At 42.8% G+C, this 14855-nt stretch overlaps 3 protein-coding genes across 6 annotated transcripts in view; 2 read left to right on the top strand and 1 right to left on the bottom strand.

Moving 5' to 3' along the window:
- Nucleotides 1-377: 377 nt before the first annotated feature.
- Nucleotides 378-14507, top strand: LOC121587845. Of its 2 annotated transcripts, XM_041905058.1 has the most exons (5): nucleotides 379-740; nucleotides 10114-10324; nucleotides 11881-12167; nucleotides 13027-13154; nucleotides 13229-14507. In XM_041905058.1, the coding sequence occupies exons 3-5, from the start codon at nucleotides 11894-11896 to the stop codon at nucleotides 13493-13495; spliced, it is 669 nt and encodes a 222-aa protein (XP_041760992.1). In that variant the 5' UTR covers nucleotides 379-740; nucleotides 10114-10324; nucleotides 11881-11893; the 3' UTR covers nucleotides 13496-14507. The 2 variants fall into 2 exon arrangements, with proteins under 2 accessions (XP_041760991.1, XP_041760992.1); XM_041905057.1 differs by lacking the exon at nucleotides 10114-10324 and having other exon boundaries at nucleotides 378-740.
- LOC121587842 lies at nucleotides 766-6817 on the top strand. The gene is made up of 2 exons (XM_041905053.1): nucleotides 766-1164; nucleotides 4590-6817. The coding sequence occupies exon 2, from the start codon at nucleotides 5117-5119 to the stop codon at nucleotides 6047-6049; it is 933 nt and encodes a 310-aa protein (XP_041760987.1). The 5' UTR covers nucleotides 766-1164; nucleotides 4590-5116; the 3' UTR covers nucleotides 6050-6817.
- The window catches only part of LOC121587838 (pseudouridine-metabolizing bifunctional protein C1861.05), a 187875-nt gene continuing 176172 nt past the window's right edge, over nucleotides 3153-14855 (bottom strand). For all 3 annotated transcript variants that reach the window (XM_041905049.1, XM_041905046.1, XM_041905047.1), the window contains one exon: nucleotides 3153-4519. In XM_041905049.1, coding sequence (XP_041760983.1) covers nucleotides 3906-4519 — 614 coding nt within the window. In that variant the 3' untranslated portion in view covers nucleotides 3153-3905. The remainder of the gene's footprint in view (nucleotides 4520-14855) is intronic.

The following is a 14855-nucleotide window of genomic DNA, read 5'->3' as shown; positions in this document are numbered from 1 at the left end:
CGTGGCGTGGTGTATTTCTCTGGCTATGACAGCGTTTCTCAATCTTTAGTTAAATCCGTAGCTTTACAAAGCCATAGATTAGCAAATGAACGATTAAAGTTTATATTCTTAATTGTAATAAAATCTGAATTTAGCGTTCTAGAGATGAAATTGTCTGTGTTTGAGTGAAGTTAGAAGAAAAACCTTCCGTATTCCTTTCTCTCCGTAGCCTCATAACGAATGTTCATTCAAAACAGAACCTGCGGTGGTAGTGGTAGTGTGTTTTCTTTCCCACTTGTCAAGCCGTGTAGCACCACCACCACTTCGTTGCGACCAAACTCACCACGAAGAAGGTGGAACAAAGCGAACGGCCATGGTTGTGTGTGGCAACGTTCCAACATAACTTAACAACCCTCATCCCTTGCCTTCCCACCCTCACTGGTCCTACAGGGCGCGTTCGGGTGTTTCTGTTGGCCGCTTTTCAACCCCCTTCACACTGTTCGCTTTACAGACGCACGCACACACGTACGGTCATTACGTGCGGGGTACGGGCGCGGACAGGTTTTACTCGTCAAGCAGTTAGCCAGCCAGTCAGTTTCATCTCACAACGACGCGCGTACTCGTCTCACGTCTTGGACAACGACGACGACGACGACGGCCAAGACGGCAACTTCTTCTCATTCTCACGCGCAGTGTGGCGAAGTAATGCAACAAAATTCGGAGCTTCTATCTGGGCGTGCCAAGACCACCACAACAACAGTGTAAGTGTTCCGAAAGGTGTTTGATAAGAAACGCACATTGCGAGCCTCTGTGTTCCGGAACCTCGGTTTGGGTGGGGTGGAGTGTGTGCGTGGGGGAGTTTGGTGCTGTTCCTAGGTGTGGTGCCCGTGTGTGAGCCAGCGTCGTGCGTGTTTCTGATTGTTCCTCCGTGCCTCCAACCATCGGTGCCATTAGATGCTGCCGTCGCTCGGAACCAACACCCCAACGACAGTGTACGGTGCACGGTGACGATGACACGATATTGGTGCGGACGCGCACATTACTGCAGTGGGAATCACAATCGGAAGCGAACGGTGTTGCTCTGTGTGTGGCTAGGTGACGACGAAGAGTAGGCGCTGTCCTCTGTGCTTTCGCGGTCCGCGGTGCATCGGGCTACATCAGCAGCGTTAGTTTGCTGTGGGTTGTGTGAGTGTGGTTGGGATCTACTGTAGTAGCAGTGGGTTGTGTTACGACGCATCACGCTGGGGGAACCTCTTGTCCCTTGGGTGGAGATCTGTCGTGCGTGCTAAAAGCAGTACATTTCTCAAGGAATTTGCCTACCCAGAGCAGTTTGTGTGCGTGTGTTTGTGTGCTTATACATGCTGAAGTGCCTTTTAGCTGGCTTCCTCCGTCGCCCGTGTGTGACTCATTGCGAGTTAATTAGGAAGAACTCTACCCCGTGCTGTGTCATCGAGTGTGCGATCACAAATTGTCTCTGCTCCGTGAATAACAACGATCGTAATGAACAAACAGTTTTACGATATCAAACACTACGTCCATTCAAGGCGATAGTCGACGGTGGCATTTAACAGAGACACACGCCAAACACCATCGCGTAATGTGATCATCATCACCGCCGTATAGGGAGGGGCTCGCGCTATTTCAAAAAGTTCCGTTCCCAACCGTACCGACGAAGACAGCAAAGACGGTGCGAAGAAAAAAACACTTTGACAAGAGAATGCCGGTACTTCATAACACCCTTCCACGTACGGACAAATCCAACCGCGCCACTACTGGCGGGATTACCTTTCAAATGTACTTTTAATACGCGGTTGCTTCGATTGATCGTTGTGTGAAAAATTATTGGCCCAATCGTCATTAGGGCGAAGCGCCGCCAGCGAGCCCGATGGTCCTGCCCGAAGCGCAACAGTTGGCAATCGCAGCAAACAACAACACAACCGCGTTCGGTGGTTGGCCGTCCGTTGATGATGATGAACATGCTGAAGTGCTGTGCGATTGCCACCTGCAAGCATGCTTTCCCGAGCCCCGTGCTCCAGCCTAAATGGGGCGGTTTATATTTGCTACAAGCAAATACTTGGGTCGTTCGAGCGATGATCCTCGAAACGAGCCGAAACGATTCAACAACAATAAACGCTCATCGGCACACAGGCAGGTTTTAAAAGTGGGAAAAACCCCACGGCCCCAAAACTGCGATGGGGGCTCGACCGTTCGAACCGCGTTGTTTGCACACTCCAGGAATGGTGGTGTAGCGGAAAAACAGAAGTTGTTGTTTGGCCATTCCTATCCCGGTGGCATGCAAATACAACACCACTCCTCGGGATGCCGGCGCACCAGCGCTTCCAGGGTATAACGGAAAAAAGTGGGACTTTACATCTTACTCCAGTGTTTGTGAGTGACTAATATGCCAAATTCGATCTGCAGCACGCGGAACGAAACATTGTTAAGCCGTCACACAGCCTACAAGTGTGCCACACAGCTCACCGAGAGCGCCACAGCAAACAGTTGCTTCCGGTGGTTAAGCTGTGGACTGGTGATGTGCTCTATGGAGCGCACTCACGACTCCGATCCGACACGGGAGTCGGACTCGTCCGGAGTCCGCTGGAGTCGACCGGAGTCGACCGGCGTCGGAGTCATTCGGAGTCGTCCAGAGTCGACCGCAGTAAACAGAAGCCGTCCTATGCAATGTGCTTGTGATCAGGCATTTCATTTCGTTGTGTTTTTTGTCTTTTATTTTGCGCGTGCACTTCGTAATAGGCCTTTGTTTCAATCTCCGGACGACTTCGACTCCAACTGATTCCGGAGGACTCCGGCTCTCTACGACTCCGGCCGGCTCCGGGCGACTCTGGACGACTCCGAACGATTCCGAACGACTCTGGATAATGCTGGACGGAACTACCTTCCGGAGTCGATCCCGAAATTAGTGGAGTCGCATCGGAGTCGCCAACTTTCCCCATCACTACTATGGACCACTTCCCGTGATGTTTAACATGAAAGCTTTTTTGTTTTGCCTCCCCAATTGCGGGACCACAGTATGCCCACCTGTATGTGTTTGGCCACGAGAAAGATGTTTCGTTGTTAAAAGTACAACACAATCGTTGTAAAGAGAGCTTAAGCTGCTGCTAAGCTAATTGGATGCAACATTCTTGGCCTTTTTTAGCACTTTACTCGCACAGTTGCAGCTCGAAAGCATTTAACAAGCTACGAAACATTTTATTTAAGAGTAAATTAGCATACTTCCTTTAGAATCTACTTATAAAATACGCGCCCGTCCGGCAATCGGAGGTAGACAGCGAAGTGTTGTTACTGTTTGCTGAACAGGTTAAAGGCGGCGGTGCAATGCATACGACAGGAATTGATAAAAGCTTTTCTTCCCCACTTGCTATTTAAAATCTAACATATTAAGATAAACATTGTCTGAAGGTCGCGGGAAGGTAGTGTGTGTTACAGGTTTTTTTATTGCCATAGGGGCGGCAGTGGTGTGCATTTTCATTCCGCCAATGATCAGTTGATCATTCCCGCGATCAGTTCCCAGCGCATAAGAATGCAACGACGTGTGAAAATGCCACTTGCTTTGTGATTTTAAAATGCTTTGTACGGGGTTTTTTTTCTCTCCATTTCATCTAAATTAAGAAACGATAGAACTTAATAGAATCGTTCTTATATCGGAAGCTTGTAGATGTTTGCAGAATAGTGCAGTACTGTATTTGGCCTTGCCGTAGCTCACAGCGGCCGAAAAATACAGTCGCTACGTTGTGGTAATTTCCTACACCTACCTTTAGTGTAATATGTCCATAGTCTTCATACTATCCCACTCTCTTACTGGTGGTCGTTTTCATGTCGTTAAAATTTTGACCTACTTGTGTCGGCATGGCTCGTAACGCACGGTACAAAAAAAAGCCAAGCCACATCTCCCACCCACCAAAGTATTAGTCAAGCGAACGATAGGGAGCTCCCGCCTCATTTGCCCAGCAAGGATGCGTGCGGTCAAAGTATTGGTCCGCGACGGCACTGCGCGCCTGCAAAGCGCAGCCGGCCGCCTCCAGGGCCACATTCACGCACACCGGCTCCGTGCGACCGGCAAGGGCGGCCACAATGAATCCGCTCGTGAAGCTATCGCCCGCACCGGAAACGTTCACGATTTGGGCTAGCTTCGGAGCCGGATAGAAACGCCCAGAACCGCCACCACCTTCCGGCACTGGGGCGTATTGGTGGGACGGGTTGAAAAATGGCACCGTGGCCGCGGTGCGACGAAACACGGCAACGCCATGATGGCCCAGTGTTACCAGCACGTGATCGATGGTTTTATTCACAAACAGGCCGAGCGGTTTAACGTCTGCCAGCAGCTCGCCGAGCGTCGCGTACTCATCCATTAGCTTGCGCGAAACTGGACCGGGATAGTGTAGGGCCTTCGCAATTTCGGCCAGCTCGTGAATGTTGGGCGAGATGAACTTGACGGCACGTTTGGCGAGGGCCGCCAGTTTGGCATTCTGGGCGGCGAATGGTCTTGCCGCAATCCGCATGTCCGTGGGTTCGAAGAACACTGTAACGTAGAGGAAACGGAGAACGGGAAAGCACGGTTAGTAAGGTGTATTATTTTACGCTTTAAAAAGGTGTTTTCGATCACACTCAACATAATACATTCGGGATAGAGCTTTGCGTGCGTGACTCATGCGGTTTTCGCCCGTGTCACGGACGGTTGCAGTAAGCCCGAGGAACAATGGTGTTGCGACGCGAGCCGACCCAGGAGCGCAGGCGGTCAACAATTTGTGGTTAGGTATGTGAGGTACAATATTTTGTCACACCGTCAGCACCGTTGCTTGCGCAGCCAAACAGAGACTGGGGAGAAACAATGCTATCGTTGTAATAAGCCGCGGGACAATTTGTCTCCTCGGCCCTTGGAGTGGGTCACACGTTCGCGCACCGATATGCATCGACCGTTAAACAGCGTATGTGTGTCGGTCTGTTCTATTGTCACGCTAATTGCCAGGTGTGATACGAAGACAATGGAGAAGGTTTTTTTTTTTTTTTTTTTTTTTTTTTTTTGGGTTTTGCCATCAGTTCGTGATTACAAGTCAAAGTGATAGCACGTTAAACACAAACAAACCAGTGAATAGCTCCAAGAAGAAGGCGAAACAGAATGGCCGCGAAACAAAACGCTACTTTTCGGGTAGATTTTTCACAGATACCGAAAAAGCCATCCAGGGCTGAAGCGATTAAATTTCTAATAAATGTATTAAAGTTGGAAACAGATAAACTAGAGAAGGTGCAGGTCTTAAATATGGCACCCATTATTAGCGTGGAAATGAAAGATCCAATCCATGCTAGGCAATTTGTGGAAGCCCATGATGGGAAACATGGCATTTTGTGCGATGGTACCGAGTTCAACGTCCCCATCAAAATGGAGGACAATACGCAAGTGGTGAAAATCCTTGATGTGTCGGCTAACATTTCTAACGCAGAAATAAAAGAAATCCTCGCGGCTTATGGAAAACCCGAGGAAGTACTTAATACATATTGGGAAGCCCCGTCCCCATTCGCCGGAATAAAAGACGGCAACCGTTCAACAAATATGAAAATCGAAAAACCAATCCCGTCATTCCTGACAATAAAGGGGGAAATAATTAAAATCCTCTATAGAGGACAGAAAGCGACATGTCAATACTGTGACCAACCAGTGCACTACGGTGTCACATGCACCCAAAACAGAAAAAACACCTACAACACATATAACAAAACAAGTGTCAACAACCGACTTTTCGCAGAGGTCGCACAACAAGGGACAAAAAACCAAAACACAAAAATAGGACCGACCACATACAAGCCTCATACTAGTGAAGCACCAGAAAAGAGTAGCGTCTACAATAACAACCAAAATCCATCAACCAGCAGAAACAATAGTACAGAAACCTTATCCATGACAAGAGTGGACTATAACAAAATTGATGATTTAGACAAAACCGTTACCGGAAAACGACTGGTTATGGATGATATAATTTCCTCCGACACCGACACAACTGATCACGAAAGACAAATTAACCGAACAAGGAAAGCCCGTAAATCGTCAAACTAAATAAATACAAATATATATATACATAAAAACAAATACAAATTGAAATAAAATGGCCAGAAATATTTCCATACTTCAAACAAACATAAATAGCTTACCCAAAAACAAAGAAGAACTTGAAAGAATAATGAACGCTCAAAACATCACGGCAGCATGCATAATGGAAACATGGTTGAACAAAGATACAGAAAAAAAGGCACAAATTTCAAATTACAATCTTATTACAAACCATAGAGAAGATGGATACGGTGGAACTGCGATCTATCTTAGAAATGACATCAAATACAAAACTAAACAAAGACAATACGACAATGAAATACAAATCACAGAACTGACAATAAGCCAAAACGAAATAAACATAATATCAATTTACGCATCCCCTACCACAAACTGCAACAAACTGAAATCAATTATTGAAAACATACTAAATGATCCACATACAACAACAAAAACAGTGATAGCAGCTGACCTTAATGCCCACCATTCGGTATGGGGAAACCCATACAACGACCGAAAAGGTAAAATGTTGATCGATGAAATCGAAGAATCTAAATTCGTTCTACTACACGAAAACGAAATAACTTTCGTACCAACAGACCCCAATAAAAGAGCCACAGCAATAGACCTTACCATAATAACAGAAAACTTAATAGACAAATGCAAAAGGGAAGTACTAGAACACCACATGGGGGCAACTCACCACAAAACAATCATCACGACAATACAAGAAAATATAACCCCCATAAAAATAAAACGAATCAATAAAAATAAGGCATATCACGAAATAAAGGCTATAAAAATAACAGAGAACAATACAAGCCACGAAATATGCAAAAAATATCGCAGATTATCAAAAAAAACACAAAAATGACTTTCAAAAGACCAAAGATCTGGTGGAATAGAGCCACCGAAAAGGCATGGCAACAAAAAAACGAAAAAAGAAAGACATTCAACCAGAATAAAACTACGAATAACGAGATAGAATTTAAAAAAACACTAGCACAATTCCGACTCCAAAAACGCCTGAACAAAATTGCAAATTTTGAAAAAAAACTAGACTCCATAGACTCACGAACCAGCCTTGACGAACTATGGAAACTGACCAAAAGAATGGAAGGTAAACAAGAGAACAGCAAAAAAGAAAATATAATTGAAAACAACATGGAGGAGGCAAAAAAATTCTTAAACGACAATTTTAAAAACAACACAAAAGGGGATAAAAATTTATATAAAAACATACCAACGCCAGAAAACATACTAGATGAAGATACATGGCAACAACTGTTGAGAAAAAAGAAGAACACAGCCCCCGGTTCTGACAACATTTCATACGAAATCTTAAAAAACATTAATGCAGAATCCCGACGCGTAATGATAGCGGAAGCAAACGAAATGTGGAAAAAAGGTAAAATAAAAAAACAGTATAAAAAAATCAAAGTGATAGCGATACCCAAACCGGGAAAAAACATTAATGATACAAAAAACTATAGACCGATCTCACTACTCCCAACACGAACAAAAATAATAAATATGGCTGTGTTAAAAAAATTACTAAGGGAATGTGCTATAAACAAGATAATACCAGTAACTTCTCTTGGATTCAGAGCAAATCATTCAATAAACCAATGCATCACATACGTAGTAAACGAAATAAACAACAACAAGCGAAACAAAACCCTTACCGGAGTCATATATGTGGATTTATCAAATGCATATAACAACGTAGATGCAGAAAAATTGATAAAAACCCTAAAAGAAAACCAAATATCATTGGAAGTAATCAGATGGATCGCAGCATTCCTAAATAACCGAACAATAGAAATGATTTCTGAAAACAAAACAATCAGAAAATTGACCTCAGACGGATTACCACAAGGGGACGTATTATCACCGACTTTGTTTAACATATATACTAGTCAAATCCACAAAAAAATAAATGGTAATCAATTATTACAATATGCAGATGATTTCATCATTATACAAAATGCCAAAACAGCCCAAGAACTACAAACAAAACTAAAAAGATCCCTAAACATATTCGTAGAGGAAATAAACAAACTAAAACTACCGATGAACATCGAAAAAACCAAGTTCATGGTTTTTGGAAAAAGTGAGCACCCGATAACACTAAAAATAAATAATACAAATATCGAAAAAGTAACCACGTATAAATACCTCGGAGCATGGATAGATGGAAATTTGAAGTTTAGAAAACAAATAGAAGAACTTAAAAACAAGGCCAGAAAAAGACTGAATATAATCCGACGCATCTGCAACCAAAACAACAAACTAAGCCCGAAAAAAACAATAGTAGTCCACAGAGCCATAATCAGGGGAATTTTGGAACAAGGGGCCTCTTACATAGGAAACGCAACAAAAACACTCAAAAAGTCACTCCAAACCATAGCAAACCAATCACTCCGAAAAATAACAGGCTGCACCAAAACCACACCAATTAACTCCTTAATGGCAATAGCTGCTGAAGTACCACTACACATAAGAAGCAAATACATAGCAACAAAAGAAACTTTAAAGACAATAACATATTCAAAAATCCATCAGAATCAAATAACAACCAACATAAACAGAATCGCAGAAAAAAACAAAACATACGTAGAAAAAATTATTACCGAAAACAGGGAACTAATTGAAAAAATGGCAAAAATAAAAATAAATAACATAGAAGTGAAAATCCCAATTCATCCTAAACCAGACGAAGAAATTACAAAAGATACCCCTCATAGAGAAATAATATTGAGACAACAATTTGAACAACAAATCAGAAACCTGGAAAAAAAGAAACCGATAGTATATACAGACGGAAGCAAAATAGAAGATAAATGTGGAATTGGCATCTACATAAAACCACACAACAAACCAAATCAGTATATAGCATCCCACTTCAAGCTAAAAAACACGGTACCAATAACTTCTGTAGAGATAACAGCAATTGAAAAAGCCCTACAAATTGCCAATGAAAATAATCTAAAAAACCCGACAATATATACAGATAGCCAGGCAGCATGCTATATTTTAAAAGAAGCACAAGAGAAATGCTACATAGACGAAGCAATACATAACATCCTAAAAACAAGCGAAAAACTCAATGCTGAGATAAGATGGATACCAGCACACATAAACATAGCAGGAAATGAGAAAGCCGACCAATTGGCCAAAAAAGGAAGCACATCAAAAAACATAATTGAAAACAAACTACGAATAAGTGACACAACAATCAACATAAAGAACACAATGAGAAAAGAAACTGAAGATTGGTACACAGCAGAGTGTAGAGAGAAAGGGAAGAAACTAGAAGAATTTCATAAAGAATTCCAATTTAAACCTTGGTACGACGAAATCCCACTAAGCGCAAATGAAATCAAAACAACAAACAAATTACTGGTTGGCCATGACCTATCGAGATATTGGTTAGCTAAAATGAAGATCGAAGAAAACGGTGATTGTCCAACTTGCCATACTCCGGAAACGGGACGCCATAAAATTTTCTACTGCACAAAATACAAAAATCAAAGAGACTCAAACCCTCTCATATCTTGGAATAATTTTATAACCAATTGGAAAGGAAAAACAGGAACAACGATAAAAGAAATCATCCGTTTCATGAAAGAAAACAACATCGAAATTTAAAAGAAAAGATATTCTTAAATCTTAATACAAGAAGTATACACCAACCTATAAACAGATACATCCAAACAACTGACATGGCTGACAATGAAATAGCAAACAACACAACACAGAAAAAAACAACAAGAAAAAGAAAAGACGTTCCCGAACCAAAAGACATATGACTCTAGACAGTCGAAGTCTAAAAGAGAGAGTAAGCCTCTGAATATGTTGTTTAAAACAAACGTTTGTACAACATAGGAGGATACATCCCCTCTCGCCAAATAGAAGAAGAAGAAGAAGAAGGGTTTTGCCATTTTCTTCGTTTTGCCGTTTGCTCACAAGGACATCCTTGGCTTATCCATACGTTTGATCTCCTCCGATGTCTCCGCGTGTGTATCCCCCGGTGCATTATTCTTACTTCCTCTTCTCGTCTACACCAGGTGCCGCCCGCATGTAAACAAATAAGGGGCTGAGCTTGTTTGACTGTTTCACCAAAGAAACGCATTCAGTCGTCCCAAGGATAGCGGTAGTAGTTGCCAGCGGAGCGCTAACTAATAGTGTGTGCGCTCGCCCGAATAGGAACACCCGGTGAAGGTGTAAAAAGACCTATAGACAAACGGACCTCTATTTGCCGTCTCAAACCCGCCAGCTGTGAGTAGTGTCAGGTGCCCCCCTGGCAAAGACAATTGTGCATTTCCCTGTTGCATTTCTTTACTTTCCTACAAACAGTAGCAGAGGTCAAAATGCATGCCCCTCATACAAAAGCTTTTCATCCTCTCCCGCCCGTAATATGCTTCCCGGCTTGCTTTTATAAACCTTAGCTTCCCCCTTTCTTAGCTTCCCTGCGCATGTTTGCACCTAAAGTTTTCATCCACTTCAAAATAATGCCACAGCGTAATGACGCCTGTTATGAAGCTAATTTCCCTTTCCAAAGGTATTACCTGGGTAGATAATTGTGCTTATTTATCGTGCGACAAACACTGGCGAAACAGTGCTTAGCGACTATTGTAGCGTTCGTTTCGCGTTTCCCTTGCGGGTTGCTTTTGCCACAACGTTCTAACTCAAAAGGAGCGGAAGTTACGTTACAACACCGCATCGATGTTCGTGACGAACGATCATTTTTTTTGCTGTTAATAATCATAATACGCGTTGAGGTAGTGGAGGAAAGGGACATTTTTCTAGAAGGTGAAGTTTTCAGCCCTTGTCTTTGGAGAGGAAACTGAAGTTGTTTGTTCATTTGAAACAAAGCGCAAAGCAAATCCTTCACACACCAACACGATGGTGATCATGATCAACTAGTTAACAAGCCACCAATATAATCTTTTCGGCTGGAGCTGGAGCTTTTAGTGACCATGAGTGTGTCACATTTTTAATCAAACAATTTTACCGACTTAAAAATGTATATACTTATAAATGCAAATAGTTTTAATGTTTCACATACCAAACATGAAACAACCTGTAATGTTGTAGCGGGCACTACTGTTCTACCACCCTGTCCGCACATCGGTTTCGTCTCCCAGATGGATTCGTATGATTACCATTAAACTGCATACCATTTGTTAGCACTGCTTGGCACTGCTCTCTTATCAACCCTTTACCTTCACCCTAGTGTAATGCAATTGGTGCAAAACTTTCACCTAATATGCTCAACCCTCCGTCTATTGCTGGCGGAACGTTCGTGAGAATTCAGGGGCACAGCAAGTAGTTCTTTAGCGTGTCGTCGATCGGCAAGGCAACAGGTTGGATTGTTGCTCCTGCTGCTGTACGGTAATGGTCGGGAAGTTTCGTTCAAGTTAGGGGTACGACCGTTCCCAATAATGACAGAAGGATAACATTTTTGCACGAAACACTCGGTTGGCAAAGCAAAGAGAAAGAATTCATGTCTGAAGCACTTTAAATGCATGCTAATAGAAAGAGGGGCGTCTTATAGCGGGGGCTAGATTAAGAATGCACTTCCTCTTCTGCGTTATGTACTTGTTTTTGCCGGCACGGTTGACTGAGAAATGCGCAAGGGTGCACCTACACCTGTGCACCTAGCCTAGGTCAAAAAGTTTAAAAAATGTTCCACTTTGCTTCTGCAAAACCCATCCGTCGCCTAAAACTCTGCTTTTCATTCATTTTTATTGGCTTATTTTTTCCTTGTACGAATTATCTACGATCGACAAATTAATCGTCGTTTTTTGCACTTCTTTTTCGTAACAATTTAGTGATTTAGCTACGATGAAGCGTCGCTCGCTGTCGGGCAACTGTGGCGTTGGCGTGTTCGTGATCGCGCTGGTGACGGTGCTGGTTGCGTTTGCCACGCCGAGCTGGCTGGTAAGTGACTATCGCATTACCGGCGCCAAGCTGGACCGGTTGGGCCTGTGGACGCACTGCTTCCGGTCGCTGCCAGACGTTAACGATGACTACCAGCGTCGCTTTTTCGTCGGCTGCCGTTGGGTGTACGATCCGTTTACGACAGGATACGACGAGATACGCGGCTTTCTTATTCCACGTAAGTATAGTTGTGTACTGACAGCAAGTAAGGTCACCATTTAACCACGAGCAGGAAAAGGAACACCCCGGCCCGATAGACGTTTGCGGAAAGCGGAGATGCTTTAATTGAACTAATTAATAGTAGCGGTTCCGCGTGGATAGACCGATCAATTGTTGACATTGGCGGGCAGCCGATGCTCGGCAGAACCGTGCATCCAGTGAGTCATGTTGGAGCGATTTAACAATTCGCATTGCAGCGACGAGGAGGGATAATCACGTGCTACGACCCACCGAGCCGAGCATCTATTCTTCTATGTGGCGAGGGTGTTAGAATGTAAAATTGAACAACTCCGGTCACGAAACTAATGCGCGTGTTACGAATTGGAGGTGGCGCTATGAATGGAAATGTTTGGTCGTGCGGCTCAAAGGTGAAAACTTCCGCTGAAAATGGTTAACCACAGAAAAATTGTTCTGTTATGGTTTTTTTTGGTTGGTTGCCTTTTGTGAGAAGAAGGTTGGTGGTAACTGCATGCAACCGTTAGGTTTTCGTTTGAAACACGCGATGTCCTACGTTTAATAATTCAATTTAAATTGATAAATGGTGTTTTTTTGTTTGCTTCACATTTCAATTATTTTTACAAATAATGAACTAACAATTGCTTGTATTATTAAAAAAACTATTTTTTTTTCAATTGATTTAACGCGTTTTCTTCAGGGATTCCCTGTGCGTGTTTTTCATCAAAAAATTTCAGCTAAAACAAGTTTTTTCATCCTTGACATGAAAGATTTACAGCAAAAGATTTACTTGTCCAATTCATGCTAACACGAAAAACACACAAAATCTCAAAAGTAGTGATGTATGATTTACTCTATTTCAGCGTTCATGGTGGCCACCCAATTCTTCTACACGCTCTGCGCTATCGGTGTAATATTGGCGATGGTTTTGGTGCTCCTATACTTCCTGTGTGCCGGACCGGACCAAAAGTTCTTTGTCAAGCTTATCAAGGTACAGAAATGATTACGACTTGAATGATTACTTCCCATGCTAATATATTGTTCGACTTTACTTTGCTTAATCAGGCAATCAGCTTCATTACACTGGCGGCATCGATCTGCGGCAGCATCGGGGTGATCGTGTTCGCCTGCTTCGGCAATAAGGACAAGTGGATGCCGGAACATGCGAACAATTGGTTCGGCTGGTCATTCATCCTGGCGTGTATCGGTGTGGTGGCGTGTGCCGTCGCATCCTCACTGTTCTTCACCGAGGCACACGTGCAGGCACGCAAGCGGCGACAGCTGAAGGAATCACAGACCCAGTTCCAGATGGACAGTGAATCGAAAGCATAAGTCGCCTTACACTCCACACACACACACACACACACACGCGCGCAAGCACGCACTAACCGCGTGTCCCCATCTCGCTATGACCGCAGCAAAACGTTCGACCAGCGCACAACACATTGTATGACGCACAAACTATGCGTACCAATCATAATCCCATAATCCCATCGATCGAGTTCGACTTCATCATCGCAAAGTACAACAGTTAACAACGGGGAAGCTCTGAATCGTGCCGAACGTGCGGCCAGAGTCGTGACGAAGGGGCGAATGGCGTTTCAGTAGGTCCGCAGTGAGCGAAAAGGAGCAGCTATAGGGAAAAGCGGCGTACCTAGTTTATAGGAAAGATTAGTCTGTTGTGCAAGGCAATCTCAATCAGCGTACCGTCCAAGCTGAAGCTATTCAAGTGTCTTCTACTGTTTTTAAAAAGCTATATTTTTGTAGTGTATGTCTTAATTTTACGTTTCCACGGAACAGCATCCGTCCATTTTTAGTATTACTTGCACTTCCGTTTTAGCGGTTCGACTATTTCCAAGCTCGAAAGATGTTGCCAATACAAAACAGAATATGATTATGTAATGTATAAACGTACTAATCTACAACCGAAAGGCGTGTGCTTTAATTGCCCTTAGGTTTGTAGCGGAATTGCATTTGAAAGATTTTATTGTACTCCATATTCGTAGATAAAAAAGAACCGCATCACCATAAGCAATGCAGCAGCAGAAGTTGCTTGTAAAAGTTGCCTTAAATAAGATAAACAAGCAAATATTTTGATTGAAAGCAAACACACCACATTCCTACGTTCACACGTACAGGAAAAGAAATTCAAGAGCTTAACACTGATCCTAACATTCCATTGCGAAACTTTGGAATCTCTATAAACGAATGCAAATTTTGTAGAATAACAACGAATCTATCCAAAACGACGAGAATATTGGGTATGATGAGAAGAATGAGCAATATACAAAGCTTGGTAAATGTTTTTACAATCAAATATGATCGGTAGCGTGGGGAAAAGTAGCAAAAAATGTAATGTGTTCAAGGTACAGAGAAGGTTTTTAAGTAACAATCAAATTTACTGCGAATAAAATAATTCAAGACGGAATAATAAAATTTATAAGAAATACCAAATGCAGTTTTTTTTCCTGTCAATTGAAAGAACATTGAAAAATACGGCAAAATACATGAAATTATTTAACAAAAATGTCATTATGTCGAGCCGGAGTTTCATGAAACTAAAACAAAACTGAAACAAAAGAAACCTCTCTAGTGGTGGTCTCCAACCTGTGGTCCGTGACTTTAACAGTAGTGGTCCGCGAAAAAAGTCGATTTTGCAAAAAGAAAAAGATTTTGCAAAAAGAAATCATTT

Source organism: Anopheles merus, chromosome 2R, assembly GCF_017562075.2.
Source record: "Anopheles merus strain MAF chromosome 2R, AmerM5.1, whole genome shotgun sequence".
Lineage (NCBI taxonomy): Eukaryota > Metazoa > Arthropoda > Insecta > Diptera > Culicidae > Anopheles > Anopheles merus.
This window is presented reverse-complemented; position numbering and strand designations above follow the sequence as displayed.